Below are 15,410 nucleotides of genomic sequence, written 5' to 3' on the forward strand. Positions count from 1 at the left end.
CCAAAAAGTACCAAACCTGTTGCCCTCATCTATTATAAATTGTGGCAGTCCCATGTGTGTCAGAATAGAACTGTGCTCCATAGAGGTTTTATTTTTCTTTAAATTTTATCTGTTGTGTTGTTCTTGAGAATATACATAGCAAAACATACACCAATTCAACAATTTCTACATGTACAACTTAGTATCGATTATTTATTTTCTTTGAGTTGTGACCATTCTCACCCTCCTTTTCTGATTTTTACTCCCTCATTAATACAAACTCATTGCCCCCTAAGATTTATATTTAATCTTTGGCGTTGCTGTTGTTAATTTGAACCCAAGTAGATAGTTCTTAAAAGAGCATAATGCTCAAGGCAGACCTTTTTTAATAGTTAAATTATGGTTGGTTTTAAGAAGACTTCAGGGAATATTTCTGATTTAAGGTTTAAAGATTATCTCAGGGCAGTAATTTCAGGGGTTCATCCACCCTCCATGGCTCTAGAAAGTCTAGAGTCCATGAGAATTTGAAATTCTTTTCTGTATTTTCCTCCTTTTCATCAGGATTCCATCCTTTCATTTTCAACCTATTTGTGTCCTTGGGTTTCAAATGTGTCTCTTGTAAACAACATGTAGCTGGATTGTGTGTGTGTGTGTGTGTGTGTGTATCTCCATTCTGATAAACTCTACCTTTTGATTGGAGCATTTAGTTCATTTATATTCACTGTTACTTCTGCCATTTTGTTACTTGTTTTTTGGGTATAGTAAACCTTCTTTGTCTTTGTCTTTGTCTTTGTCTTTAGTACTGATTGCTATTGTGTTTTGTTAGTTTATTGTAGTGAGCCTTTTTGGTTCCTTTATCCTCTTCTGTATGTTTTTTAGATACATTCTGAGTGGTTACCATGAATTTTACATTTAAGAGCTTATATTTGTGACATTCTAGGGTAAGTTGGTACCAACTCAACATATAAGAAATTCTGTATCTATACCATTCCTATCCCCCCTTTTGTTGTTATCACTAATTATGTCTTTATATTTTATGTGCCTTGTAACATAATTTTATCCTTGCCTTTTATGTATTTGTAATTAAAGAACATGATGTCAAGACTCTTAGAATTATCAAGCATGAAAGCCTTATTACTGCCCTTGTACTTGTCTGTGCATTTCCCTTATTAGAGATCTTTCTTTTTATGTATAACTTTAAATTACTTTCCTAGTATTTTTTTCCTTCCATCCATAGAACTCCTATTAGTATTTTTTGTAGGATCAATCTGATGGATATGAACTCTTTCAGCTTCTGTTTTTCTGAGAATGTTTTAATTTCACCCTCGTTCTTTTTTTTTTTTTTTTTTTGATAAATCACCCTCATTCTTGAAGGATAGTTTTACTGGGTATAGTATTCTGGGTTGACAGTTTTGTTCTTTCAGCACTTTAAATATATCATTCCATTGCCTTCTGACTCCAGTGTTTCTGAGAAAAACTTGGCACTTAATCCTATTGAAGATTATTTATATGCGACATTTTGCTTCTCTCTCACTGCATTCAGGATTCTGTCTTCTCTTTAATCTTTAGAGACTGACTGTGATGTATCTTGGCATAGATCTCTTTGGGTTTATCCTGCTTGGGGTTCTTTGAGCTTCTTGGATTTGGAGGTTCATGTCCTTCATTAGATTGGGGGATTTTTCTGTCATTATTTCTTCAAATATTCTTTCTTTCATTTTCCCCTCTCTCATCTCCTTTTGGAATTTCCGTGATATGTATATTAGGTCTTTTGTTGTTCCACAAATTCACTAAACTGTGCTCAGCCTTCTTGAGCCTCCATTCTTGTTGCTTTTCAGCATCTGTAGTTGTAACTCCTCTAAGTCGCTGATTCTTTCTCTGCCTAATTAAATCTGTTGGTAAGTCCTTTTGTATTTCTCACTTTAGCTATTGTCCCTTTTAGTTGCAGTATCTCTCTGTTCATATCCTCATTTTATCCTTGTATTGTTTTCCTTATCTCTTTTAGCTCTTTCCCCATGTCTTCCCTTAGTTCTTTAATTATGCTAAATGTTGTTGTGTTATATTCTTTTTTTTTTTTTTCATTATTTGTACATCCTTAGATGTACTTTCACTCCTTTTGTCATGTTTGTTTGGTTAATTCATTGATTCTTTCTTGTTTGCGCTTCCCTGCTACTTTCCTCTGTTCTCTGATTCAGAGTTCCTCAAAGCCAAACACTGTTTCCTTGTTGTATTTGTAGGGGAAGATTGGAGTGTGGCTTATTTATGCCACCATCTTCTCCATAGGGTTTTCATTGGCTGATTTTTCAGAAGTAGATTGCCAGGCCTTTCTTCTGAGGCACCTCTAGATGGACTTGAACCATCAACCTTTCGGTTAGCAGCTGTGTTAATCATTTGCACCACTCAGAGACCTTCTAGGTCCATTAATGGATTCAAAAGCCTTAAAATGGAGAAGATGGAAAGTCCGGCATGTAGAACTATGAAGTTCTGGGCTTCCCATCTTCCCCAAGGGGGTACCTGCTATACTCTTTTCTGCTCCATGGTAACCCTATTTGTGGTCCCTCCACTGTCTCCTGAGGTCCCACCACACAGTCTGTGAAGTAGGAAGGACCATTTTAAAGGTGAAAGATTAAGTTTCTCATAGATTAAGGGACTAGCCTGAGTTTCTATGTCACTTAAATAGCAGAGCCAAGATGGCAGGCCTAAGTCTGTGGCCTCTCTTTCAGCAGTGTACTGTGAACACTCCTGTCTACAAAACCTCCCCTGAGGGCTGTGGAATTTAGCTTATAAGAGGGTCAAAGGCTGCTTTTGTGCTTCTTGCTCCCTGAGGGCAGGGCCTCTTTCTTTCTTTGCTATTTATTTAGGCACTAATTTAATCAGGAAGACATCTTGGTGAAATCTTTCTCTAATACCCTGTCACTAGAATTTGTTTTAAAGTTTTTTTAAAAAACTTCTTTTTAAAATGTTTTATAAAATGTCTGAAATCTTCAGAGTTGCATTTTAAGGCTTTTAAATTTGAAAATTTTGACAGTTTTAGTTGTCTGCAGTCCATAATTTTTTTTTTTCCTTTCTGTTTTGTGATATTTACTGCAATCAGCCAAGGGCTGTTTCTGCCCAGCCTGCATACACCCCAGGATTCTCAGTCCAGAGCCCTGCAGGGCTGGGTGTGCCCTCATCACTGCTCCTACCTGTCTCCCACATACCTTCTGAAGGGACATACCCAGACGTGAATGTGGTCTGAGGGATGTGTGCATGAGTTCCCTATCCTTGTCCTTGCCTGGCTACCATGCCACCATAGTTTGCCTATTTGTCTCCTTTGGCACTCTGAGTGGCTGTGAAGCTTTGCCTGGCATCTTTGATCTCAGTTGTTTGGTCTCCAGGCACCTTGGACTGTTCAGGAGGCTGAGGTAAGGGGGCTGGCTCCCAGGGCTAGCCAAGGATTCTCAAGGATGAACCGTGCTCACGATCTCCTGGCTGAGGCAGCCTCCTGGGTGCTGCCCTGGAGGGCCAAGGCAATAGAGTTTGGCTGGGATAGTGTCTGCACTTTGAATCAGTATCCCTGGTGTAGGCTTTAAAACACACTGGCTAGATCTCTGAGGGTGGAGGCAGAGAAACTGAGGAATCCTGAAAATTCAGGCACTGTGGTCAGGAGGACACAGTTCAAGCCAGCAATAGGACAGACAGCCAGTATGAAGTGACCTGGTATTCCAGCCTGGGCAGGTCAGGATGGTTTTGTTGCTGTTGTTTGCTTATTTTTAACTAGTGCATGAATCTATTGAAAAATCCTGTTTAATTTATTTGTGATGTCAACCTTTTTGTGTTTTACTTTATTATTATTGTCCAAATACATATAACAAAACGGGCTTTGTTTTTAAGCTGCTAAATAAGCCAGAGAACTTGGGCTTGAGACCACCAGGCTGAGGAGCCTAAGAACCCAATTTCAGAGGAGTTCAAAATGCCCTGGGACCCAGCCCACCCACTTTGGAGGCCCACCTCCTCTGCTAGGTTGCCTCTGTGCTGGGAGGTTCCCAGCTTCCAGCCCCTTCCCTGGGTGAGACCCCTCCATCTTGGCACCACACATAAGGAGAAACAGCATCCTGACAGTGATCATTTTTATCATCTTGCCTTGCAGACAGTCCCACTGGCATAAAATCAGTTTACTAGTCAATTGTGCTAATGATTAGTGAGATAAGGTCAAGCTAATCTCCAGGGAAGTAATTTTCCCTAAATACTGCCCACTCTGATTCTGTTATTGATTATTCTGAACTTCTCACAGACAAAGGAGGGTAATTGGGTGACTGTCTGTGGTGGGAGGAGATGGATTCTGCTTGTACAGATGGAAATGGGTCAGACAGGAGTCCAGGAAGCACCAGCCACCCTCCTTGCAGCCTCGAGAGGTGAGGCAAAGGCGTGATGGGCTGTGTCCCATCTCATGTTGGCCCACATGCCTGTTTGGACCTCCTTGGAGGTTCCTCTTCCCTTACCAGGAGCAGCTGAGTGTCTTGGCTTTGGGAACTTGCAACAGGAGCCCGCCAACACCGCCAAATACTAGGGGGCAATGAGAAAGTTAAAAGAGCATCATTACAGTCACAAAAGGGCCCTGGGACTTCATAGTTCTGCACTCTGCAGTTGGAGTCTGAAAGAGATAGGAGTAGCCCCAGAGTATCCTGTGGATGCATAGCTGGTAACCAATTGCTGTTGAGTCGATTCCAACTCATGGCAACCCCATGTGTATCAGAGTAGCACTGTGCTCCATAGGGTTTCAAAGTCTGATTTTTCTGGAAGTAGATTGCTAGGCCTTTCTTTTGGTTTGCAGTTGCGTGTGTTAACCATCTGTACTACCCAGGCTCTCCTGCACATACTCAAAGAAAACTCAACACTATCAAGTTGATTCTGACTCACAGCAACCCCCATTGTGTTTCCAAGGCTATGAATCTTTATGGAAGTAGAGTGCCTCATCTTCCTCCCATGAAGCAGCTGGTGGATTCGACCCAGAAACCTTCTGGTTAATAGCCAAATACCTTAATCACTACACCACCAGAGCACCTCCTGCACATAGCCTCTCATTATCTGTACTGGTGAAAAGTTGGAAACAATCTGAATATCCACGACATAAATAGGAGCCAAAGTGTAGTGTGTCTATACCATGGGCTATGATGCAGCGATAAAAAGTGTTACTGGTTTGTAATCTGAACAAATGTTTATATAAGGTGTCATCAAGAAAAGAGTGTTATCGAATGGTATCTAGGAAGCCATTTTGGAGATGTGTGTGTGTAGATGCACACACACAGAGACACACACACATTAAAAAATTGGGAAGATCATATACCAAAAGATTGAAAACCAAAAACCAAACTTACTGCCATCAACCCCATAGGGTTTCCAAGGCTGTAAATCTTTATGGAAGCAGACTGCTTCATCTTACCTCCACAGAGCAGCTGGTGGGTTCGAACCATCAACCGTTTGGTTAGCAGCCAAATGCCTTAACCACTACACCACCAGAGCTCCTTGACCAAAACATTAACAGTGATTAATCAGTATTTTCTAAATTAGATTACTAGTACTAAAATGCCAGTGTCTTCTCCCAGCGTTGGTCCACAGAAAGTTGACGGTGACATGCAAATGCCCATAGAGAGGGCTAGGTGAGAAAAGGACCCTAATTCATGACTATAAGTGTGGCTACAGAGTTGGTTAATCAAGCAGCGTTAGTGTTGAGTCCACTGTGTGCCCAGCCCAGGGTGATCTCCAACCTGAAGGAGCTTATGCTCTAGTTCTGGAGGCAGAGCATTTGTTCATCCAGCAAATATTTATCAAGCCCCCCCCCCCATGGGCACTGTGCTAGGTATTGCATTTACAAGGTGAACAGCCATATATTTACAGGTTGGAAAGCATGGTGCGTGATACGAAAGTGGTGTAGAGAATGTGTTATGAGAGTTGGGAGTGGGACCGAGGAGGGTGATATAGAGGAGGTGGCCTTTGGGCTGGGATTTGAGTGGGGTTAGTAGGACATCAGTGAGTGGTGATGAGGGAATGGCACAGGACACAGAGGAAGAAGCTGGGGCTTTGCATCCCCTCCAGGTGTCCCCAAAAGCCTGAGAGCTGGGTCCCGTTATCACCATGTTGCTAAGGGTCTGTGGGCCATGGGAAGTTTATTTAACCTCTCTAGGAGGTTTCCCCATCCATGAAATGCAGATCATTTCATGTCTTCCTGTTGTCAAGATTCTGATCTTTAAGTTGATGGTGAAATTCCTGATTGACCCCTTGGGCTTGTCTCTTTCTAGCTTGGCTTCTTGATTCTGTGCGCTCTGACACAGCCTGCGGGCACCATTGCTCCTTCCTTTAAGCTGCTCAAACTACTTTATCAGTTAAATCAGGGAGAAGAGATATAACACCTAATCCCCGATCTGTGCCTGAAAAGGCTATCAGTGCCCTTCAGCATGGTGTTTTAGAGAATGCCACAGATACCTGAGAGGCTGGCACAGTGGTAATACATAGAAATGACAGCAGCTGAGAATTCAGACAGCAGTGCTCTAAGTAGGCCTGGGGTCCCGAGGATCTGTTCCAAGGCCAGGCTACAGTTGGTCTTCAATTTCCTACCCAGCAAACCTGCTGTGGCAGGACAGCAGGGAGACCCCTCCTCCCACTCTCATGAGCCCTGGCCCCTGTGCAGGATACCGGCCCTGCTGGCTGAGATATGGAAGAGTCACAGAGTCCAGAGTTAGAAAGGTCCTTAGCAAACCCCGAGATCAGCTGCCTCTTTCTACAGATGGGGAAACTGAGGCATAATTCTTGGTCCCCAGTGACAGATGGAGAGATGTGTTGACTTGGCAGCACTGAGCCTTAGCCCCATGTCTGAAGTCAGGATGTATTGACAATTGAGGACATGACGCCCTCAGCCCAGGGTGCAGCCTTAGTTAGTAGCTCAGGGGAACCTGTCTGTCCTGATGACCTCTGGAGGCTGGGGCACAGTGGAACGAGGTCTGCTTTTGGCCCTGACCATGCTCATCGGTGGAGTGGCATAAAGCACATACATAGCGTTGGGGTCATGAATGTTTCTGCCTCCACCACTTACTGGCCTGGTGACCTTAAGCAAGTCATGGATCTGGGATTCAGTTTTCTTATCCACAAAATGAGTTGTTTTGAGGAATCATCCATGGCAGGGCCTGTTCCATAGGAGGCATTCAAATATCAGATCTCAGCTACTGCTTCCTTCACTGGGACCCTTTAGACAAGGTGCTAAACCTCCCTGGGCCTTAATTTTCTTCTGTGTTACATGGGGTTATGTTATTCATGAAATGTCTTTACTTCTTCAAAGCCAAATGCAAGGTGGTTGGTTAATTCTAGATGACCTGAGGCAGAAGGCACAGGTCTGCCCCACCTGCCCGTTGCCTGCCATGCTGAAAGGGATGACCCTGCAAGCTGACACCTTTGGCAAGGAATGTGAATGTTCCAAGTCATTAGCCTTTACCTGCGTGCCATTATTGGTAGGGAAAATGGGGGACCAGCTCACATGAGGAATGCCAGGAATGTTCATGGGCAGCCTTTTCTTCCCCACACCTAGAAAAGGCAATTCCCACTCCTTGGAAGGAAGATTGGGCAATCTACTTCCGTAGTGATACTGCCTTGGAAACCCAAGGAGCGCTCACTATGAGTAGGGTCCGACTCGACATCACATAACAACAACAACTCCCACCCAGTAAGAGGAGGTCCGTAAGTGGCACAAACTGATAGCACTCAACTGCTAACCTAAAGGTTGGCAGTTTGAACCCATCCAATCTCACACTGCAGAAGAAAGGCCTTGTAGTCTGCTTTCAGTAAGATTACAACCAAGAAAACATGATGGAGGAGTCTACTCTCTAGCACATGTGGAGTCGCCATGAGTCTGCATCACCTCTGTGGCAGTTAATGACACAGTAAGGGGAGGGGAGGATTGGAGGCAGCAGGCAGCTGTATAATGTGACATTTATATCCAAATGAGCTCCTAGGAAAAGGGGAGTGAGGTGGGTAGGTACTAATCTCAGTTCCTGTTGCTTTTCTGTCTCTCCCTGAAGTCATTTCTGCTTAACCTTGCATTCTAGAAACAGCCTGGTCTCTGCCCTTTCTCTACCTGGACTATGTCTGCCTTGGACTCTGGGTACCCCGCCCCCTTTCACTTTTCACTCCTGTCCTCCTCTGTCAAGCTAGGTCCTGCTTGTCCCACAGGAAAAGACCAACCCTACCTGGCTGCGCTGTAGCCAGTTTTCTTACCCGGGACCCAACGTCTGGCCACAGGCCACCCTGGTAATTCCCTCTCAGCTGCCCAAACTGTCCTTTGGTGCCCTCCATGGGTATGTGCCAGGCATGGTGTTAGCCTTGAGGTTTCAAAGATGAAGAAAAGACTGTCCTCTTTCTTGTGCTCCCATGAGATGCAAGGCCTCGGACTGGGCCACTGGTCCAATGAACAGACACCTGCCTTTAGGAGTTTCAAAGACCAGGTGACCTCTAGGGATCCAAGGGAGGATGAATGCCTGCCTCCCTGTGAAGGGATCAGAAGACAGGTGCCTGTTCACAGGGCCTGGGGATTTCTGGGACTTCTGCATATTTCTCCTCTCTGGCCCAAGTGAGTGTCTTCTATCTCAGCTTGAACCCTGCCACCCAGTGGCTCAGTGATTGGGGCAAAGTTGTTTCCTTCCATTGTATGGTGATTTCCTCAAAGTCAAAGGCCTTCCCAGCACTGATAGACTCTCTGCTGGGATCTGTATAGCCTCTGGCCAACAGACCATGAAAATGAGTGCCTCATGGACCCTTCTGGTTGGTTCTCTCCAAGAACAACAACAAAAAAACCCTACTACCATTCAGTTGATTCTGACTCATAGTGACCCTCAGCAGAGGCCAAATCAGGGGCTTCCAGCCTTCTGTGAGAGGTGGGAGTGGGTCCAGACAGCTATAGCACTTGAAGGAGAAATCTGAGACTTAATGCCTATTTCCTTTCCTCATAATCTTATGTTCAGGCTATCTCAGTGGCTATCTCAAGGCCTCAGTTTCCTCATCTGTAAAGTGGGCAGAGGAGCACCTGTTTTGGGGAAGATCAAGTATGGAAATGCTTTATAAACTCCAGTGTGACATGTGTGTATGAGCTAGTGGCCTCCCCTCCCCTTTCTCCCCAGGACTGCCACTCCAAAACCAAATTCACTGCCACCAAGTTGATTCCAACTACTAGCAACACCCTGTGGGCTTCCAAGGCTATAAATCTTCACAGAAGTCAACTGCCTCATCTTTATTCCATGGAGCAGCTGATGGGTTTGAACCACTGACCTTTTGATTAGCAGCCAAATGCTTTAACCACTGCACCACCAAAACTCCTCTAGGAGAGGGGAAAAGAAAAAAAAAAAAAACCCACTGCCATACTGCCATGGGAGTCAATTCCAGCTCATAGCAACCCCCATTGGGTTTCCAAGGCTGTAAATCTTTACAGCAATAGATTGCCCTGTCTCTCTTCTGCAGAGTGACTGATGGGTTTGAACCACCATCCTTCTGGCTATCACTGTGCCACCAGAGCTCACCCAGAAGGGCAAAGGGGTAGCTATATCTAGTACCAAGCCCATAGGGAACCTCCCCACCCCCTTCCTAGGTTATGGGGCCCCAGGTACTTCGCCATCCCTCACTGCAGGACTCCAAGGAAGGGAAATAGGGTATGACAGAAATGTTGCTACAGGCCTGGAGGTCCTGTGCTTGAAGATCAGGGGCTTAGTGTCTGTCAGCCTGGGGGTGGGCAGATCCAGGCAGCCTCTTTTATATATCTTTTTTAAACTTTTTATTGTGATTTGGGTGGATATTTACAGAGCAAATTTGTTTTCCATACAACATTTTGTTTTGTGACATTAATTGCAATCCCCACTATAAAACAGCTCTCTTCTCACTTCCTCCCTGTGGTTACCTTTTCCCTATGTTCCCTTCTGATCTCCCTGGTTGATTGTTCTAAGAGGTGCACTTCCCTGGTATAATTTCTTACAATACAAACCTCTCTATTGTGTGGCTAAAAGCTAAGCCATGGGAGTGAGTTCAACTTCAGGCCCAAAGGCTGACTAGAGACCATAGTGATGAATGTTTTGCCAGTCTGTGTCAGACCAGTAAGCCTGGTCATTTTCGTGCTTTTGAATTTTGTTCCACATTTTTCTCCCAGTCTGTCCAGGATCTTCTATTTTGATCCCTTTCCAAGTGGTTTGATCCCTTTCCAGTGGTAGCTGGGCACCATCTAGTTCTTCTGGTCTCAGGGTCCACTAGTCCTTTGGACTAATTGTTTCCATGTGTCCTTGATTTTCTTCACTCTTCATGAGGACAGGCTTGCATCTCAGATGCTGCTTTTAAGATTTTAAGACCCCAGATTCTACTCACCAAAATAGGATGTAAAACAGTGTTTTTATGTACTATGTTATACCAGTTGAGCTTGATGTCCCCTGGGGCCTACAGGCCCAGCAACTCACTCCCTCAGGGGGTTTGGTTGTGGCTAAGAAGTTAATATAACTTTGCCCCCTGTTAGCTCCACTATATATATGGACATTTTTATAGCCCAGACGGATACGTATGTAGAGATATCATCTGCCAAACCTATGTATAGGTTTGGTTACATTCCTGTTCACCTACCCATACCTGATCCTCTTGCCTGTCTACCTATGTTTCCACCCATGTATTCATGTTTATTATTATTGATAATGCAGAATTGTGTATGGAATAGTACCTCTTGTTGTCTGTACCTCTTGTGTACCTCTCTGTGTCTTCTTCTTCTTCTTAGTGATACTGTGCTGGTCACCCACTTTTGGTATAATGTCTTAAAAATGGTACAACTACTGTGGAAAACAATATGGTGATTCCTTTAAAAACTAGAAACAGAAATACTGTTTGATCCAGCAATGCCACTACTAGGTATATCTCCTGAGGAAGTGAGAGCTGTGACATGGATAGACAGATATACACTCATGTTCATCCAAGCACTATTCACAATAGCAAAGAGATGGAAATAACCTAAGTGCCCAGCAGCAGATGAATGGATAACAAAACGGTGGTACATACACATAGTGGAATACTGTGCAAAATTAAAGAATAATGAAGAATCCATGAAACACCTCATAAAGTGGATAGACTTGGAGGACATTATGTCGAGTGAAATAAGATCACAGAAGGACAAATATAAAAAGTCAAGGAAAGATTTATACAAGGAAGGAAACTTTCTTTGTTGGTTACCAAGGAAGGGCGGGGAAGGAGAGAAAACTGCTAGCTAGGTAAGAGACCTGTAGCTAGGTAAGAGACCTGTAATGATTTGGGTGAAGGTACAAGCATCCTTTTTTTTTTTGAAAGCCCTGAAACTCTTGGTAGACTCAGCGGAGTCCTAGAGAGCAACCAGCTGAAATACATACACATATCATGTGACCCAGCAGTCAGCCTTGCTCCTGGGCATGCATCCAAGGATGTGCTCATGCTGACCCTTAAGGGCAGGTGGAAGTCCCTGGGTGCCCATCACTGGCACAGAAGAGAGGTAGAGTATGGGAAATGAATGGCCTAGTGGTCTAGGCAGTAGTCAAAAGCCAAGGGATGCGATGCACATGTGCCTCATATATGAGTTGAAAATCATGCTTAGCCACCTAGCATAGAAGCCCTTTCCCACCAGAAGGAACTAGGACCTCTTGGAGAAGTGGTTGCTTCTAGGACTGGGGCAGGGAAGGTTCAAGAGGAGCCTTACCAGAAAGTAAGTTCAGCAAAACCACGAAGGTGGCATGTCAAAAGACACAGGAACCAGATTGAAGGCACTCCCACTGGCCAGATCTGGGCAATTTGAGTACCAAAGTAAGTAAATACCATGATGAATTATGAACCATATAAGCGTTGTTGTTGTTGTTATGTGCCATCGAGTCGGCCCCGACTCATAGCGACCCCTCCTTGGGTTTCCAAGGCAGTATCACTACAGAAGTAGGATTGCCCAACCTTCCTTCCAAGGAGTGGCTGGTGGGTTTGAACCGCCAGCCTTCTGGTGAGCAGTCAAGTGCCTTAGGCACTATGCTACCAGAGAGCATAGGAGGCCATATTGATAATAAATAGAGAGGAGATCTGCTAGCCGTGGTCAAATGCAGAGGCAACGCTAGAGTAGGAAAATCATTTTGCAGCCATCCTGAGGATCAGCCAAGAATCCTCGGTAGATGCTTAACGCAGGGATGATGGGACTGAATTCCAGTGAGGCGCAGGGTATCGTGCATCACCACAGACTGCTAGTTACAAAGGAGGGGAAAGGAAACCTTGGTAATTACACGATGAGGAATATGCTTTCACTGGGGATCAAAAAACATCACTGATGAGGGGCAGATGGACATCGTATGTCTCCTGCTAGGAGGACACATCACCTGTGCAATTTCCCATATCACAGTACATTATCCCAATTTAATCGTGAGAAACTCCAGGCAAACAACACAACACAGTGAGGAATGCGCTATTCAAAACCAAACCTGTCTGTCTGACTCAGAGAGAAAGAGGAGGGGAAGTATTCTTCAAAAGAGCCCTGGTGGTGCAGTTGTGAAAGTGCTTGGCAATGCTAACCCACCATTCGCTTTGCAGAAGAAAGATGGAGCAGTCTGCGTCCGTAAAGATACACAGCCTTGGAAACCCTGTTTGGCAGTTCTGCTCTGTCCTGTAGGGTCACTGTGAGTCAGAGTCAACGCGATGGCAGTGGGTTTGATTTTTTTTTATATTCTTCAAAAATGTCAGTGTTGTAAAAGGCAAAGAAAGACTGTGTCTCCAAATTAAAGGAGTCCACAGAGACATGACAATTTAATGCAAACCTGCCCCTAGACTGGGTCTTGTAACAGGGGAAGGGGAGGAAATACTTACTATAAAGGTCCTTAGTACTAGAATATGGGTAACATTTAATAAAAGTATTACATCAATGCAAATGTATGAAATTGATAATTGCAGTATGGTTATTATGTAAGAGAATGGTCTTAGGAAAAACTGACTGAAGTAAAGGCCATGATGTGTGTATATTACCTTCAGCACTCTCAGAAAAATAACTGTGTGTGTGTGTGTGTGTGTGTGTGTGACATAGAGAAAGAAAACGAGGGGATTCATTCACAAGTGCTAAAGCCAAGGGTAAAATTTTAACAACTGATGAATTTGGATAAAGGGTATATGGTGTTCTTTGTACAGTTTTTAGTTTGCAACTTTTGGTATTTGAAATTATTTCCAAATAACAAGGACAAAGAAGAGTGACTTAAGAAAATAATATTGAAAATATACCAAGTAACAGATTATTAAACTGGATAAGAGTGTACCCTCTACCAGAGGGGTGTAGAAAGCTCATCGTTACAGGCCTGATACTGTGGCAGTCTGTGAATCATACGATATTAAGTCTTGTGTGTCTGACTTCTTTCAGTCAGCATAGTGTTACTGAGGTTAGTTCATGTTGTAGCATATATCAGAACTTCATTCTTTTTATTTATTTATTTATTGTGATTTGGGTGAACGTTTACAGGGCAAATTCATTTTCTGTTTTACACTCTATACACATTTTGTTTCATGGCATTGATTGCAGTCCCCATAAGGTAATAGCTCTCTTCCCCCTTCCTCCCTGCAGTTACCTTTCCCCTGTGTCCTTCTTTCGTGTGCATTCCTGCCCTCTGAGTTATCTCTTGTGCAATTACTGCCCTCTGATCTCCCATGGTTGATTGTTCTAAGGCGTGTAACTACCTGGTGTAAATGTTCACCTTACATACCTGTCTGTCTGACTGGGAGCCACGGGAGTGAGTTCAAGTCCAGGCCCAAAGGATGAATAAGGGTCCTAGTCTCGAGGGGTTTTACCAGTCTCTATCAGACCAGTAAGCCTGGTCTTTTTTAAAAACATCATTCCTTTTTATGGCTGAATAATATTCCATTGTGTATATGTACCACATTTTGTTTATCTATTCATTCACCAATGGATATTTGAATTGTTTCCATCTTTTGTCTTCCTGCTCTCCCCTTTTTTACCGTCCCTTCCCTACCCAGCCCTGGTAACCATCAAAGAATATTTTTTTGTGAAACACTTCTCTTGACTTTTTACAGTAGTGATCTCATGCAGTATTTGTTCTTTTGTGATTGATTGCCTTCACTCACCATAAAGGGCTCTAAGTTCATCTATGTTATGAGATGTTTCACAGACTCATCATTCTTCTTTAGTATTGCCCTAGTATTCTATTGTTGTATGTACCATAGTGTTTCCATCTTTTTGCTATTGTGAATCACCTTTTGTCTATTTTGAATAATGCTGCAGTGAATGTTGATGTCCATGTATCTCTGTACATTTCTCTTGGGTAAGGAATTTCACTTAGGAGTGGAATTGCTGGGTCTTAGGAGACCTGGTGATGGCAACAGTTAGGCACCCAGCTGGTAACTCAAAGGTCAGTGGTTCCAACCCACCAGCCGTTCCACAGCAGAAAGGTGCAGCAAACATTTATAGCCTTGGAAACCCTACAGGGGCAGATCTGCTCTAACCTACAGGTTCACTATGAGCTGGAATCGACTCAACAGCAGTGAGTTTAGAAGTTTTAGGGTAATTCTGTGTTTATCTTTTTGAGGAACATGGTCCTTATTTCTTATGATGCTTTCCTCCATGTGGTTGTGATATCTTGGTGGGCACCCAGAAGCTGACCCCCACATGCAATGGGAGCTAAAGAGCTTCTCCCTACCATCATGTCAACATCTTCTCGGCCCATTGTCCTGCCTCTCTGCCTGCATGGCCCCAGCCCAACTCATCTGTCCCTTCTCTCCCCAACAGATGTGCCTGTGGAGAAGCTGGCCTCCATGCCAGCCTTGCGAAGCATCAACCTCCGTTTCAACCCACTGAATGCCGAGGTGCGCGTGATTGCCCCACCACTCATCAAGTTCAACATGCTCATGACTCCAGAGGGCGCGCAGGCCCCCCCGCCTTAGACCAACTTCCTCGTGCCCACCCAGCAAGAGACAGAGGTCACATGGCCCAACCCCTGAGGGGAGGAAATCCCATGGGCACATGAGAGGCCAAGCCTGGCGGTTGGGGGTGGGTACCAGACAGCACATGAAGGGAGGGGGTGGAGCTGGCCCAGGGCCCAGGATAGATAGCTTAGAGCAGTAGGGGGCCTGGCACACCTGAGGGAGGAGGCAAGGAGGCTGGAGCCCGAGCTCACAGCTTTTGTGTAAACCTGGGCAAGACCCCTCACCCTCTCTGCACCTTGGTATTTGGAAAAAAGGGGCTGTGGTGGGAGACTTTTCCTCTGTTGGGCTCCTTGGAGGCTTTTTAGGAAATGCGTGCCTCCAAATTGCCTCCAATCTTCAGGTACCCTCTGAGCCCACGGAGTAAGCACTGCTGAGCATTTTCTGAGCCCTGTGAGTTTGAGGCCTTGTTTTTAGTGCCGAGAGCTGATCGCTAGCTACCCTAAGAGTAGTAGCAGACAACCTCC

The 15,410-nt window shown here is 44.4% G+C and overlaps 1 protein-coding gene across 1 annotated transcript in view; it reads left to right on the forward strand.

Annotated features, from left to right (window-relative positions):
• Window positions 1–14,904, forward strand: part of LRRC20 (leucine rich repeat containing 20) — a 164,303-nt gene extending 149,399 nt beyond the window's left edge. Inside the window, exon 4 of the mRNA XM_007940656.1 lies at window positions 14,750–14,904. Within this exon, the coding sequence (XP_007938847.1) occupies window positions 14,750–14,904 (155 nt within the window). The remainder of the gene's footprint in view (window positions 1–14,749) is intronic.
• Window positions 14,905–15,410: the final 506 nt, after the last annotated feature.

This window comes from Orycteropus afer, unplaced genomic scaffold, assembly GCF_000298275.1.
Source record: "Orycteropus afer afer isolate SDZICR_OR568_19922 unplaced genomic scaffold, OryAfe1.0 scaffold00070, whole genome shotgun sequence".
NCBI lineage: Eukaryota > Metazoa > Chordata > Mammalia > Tubulidentata > Orycteropodidae > Orycteropus > Orycteropus afer.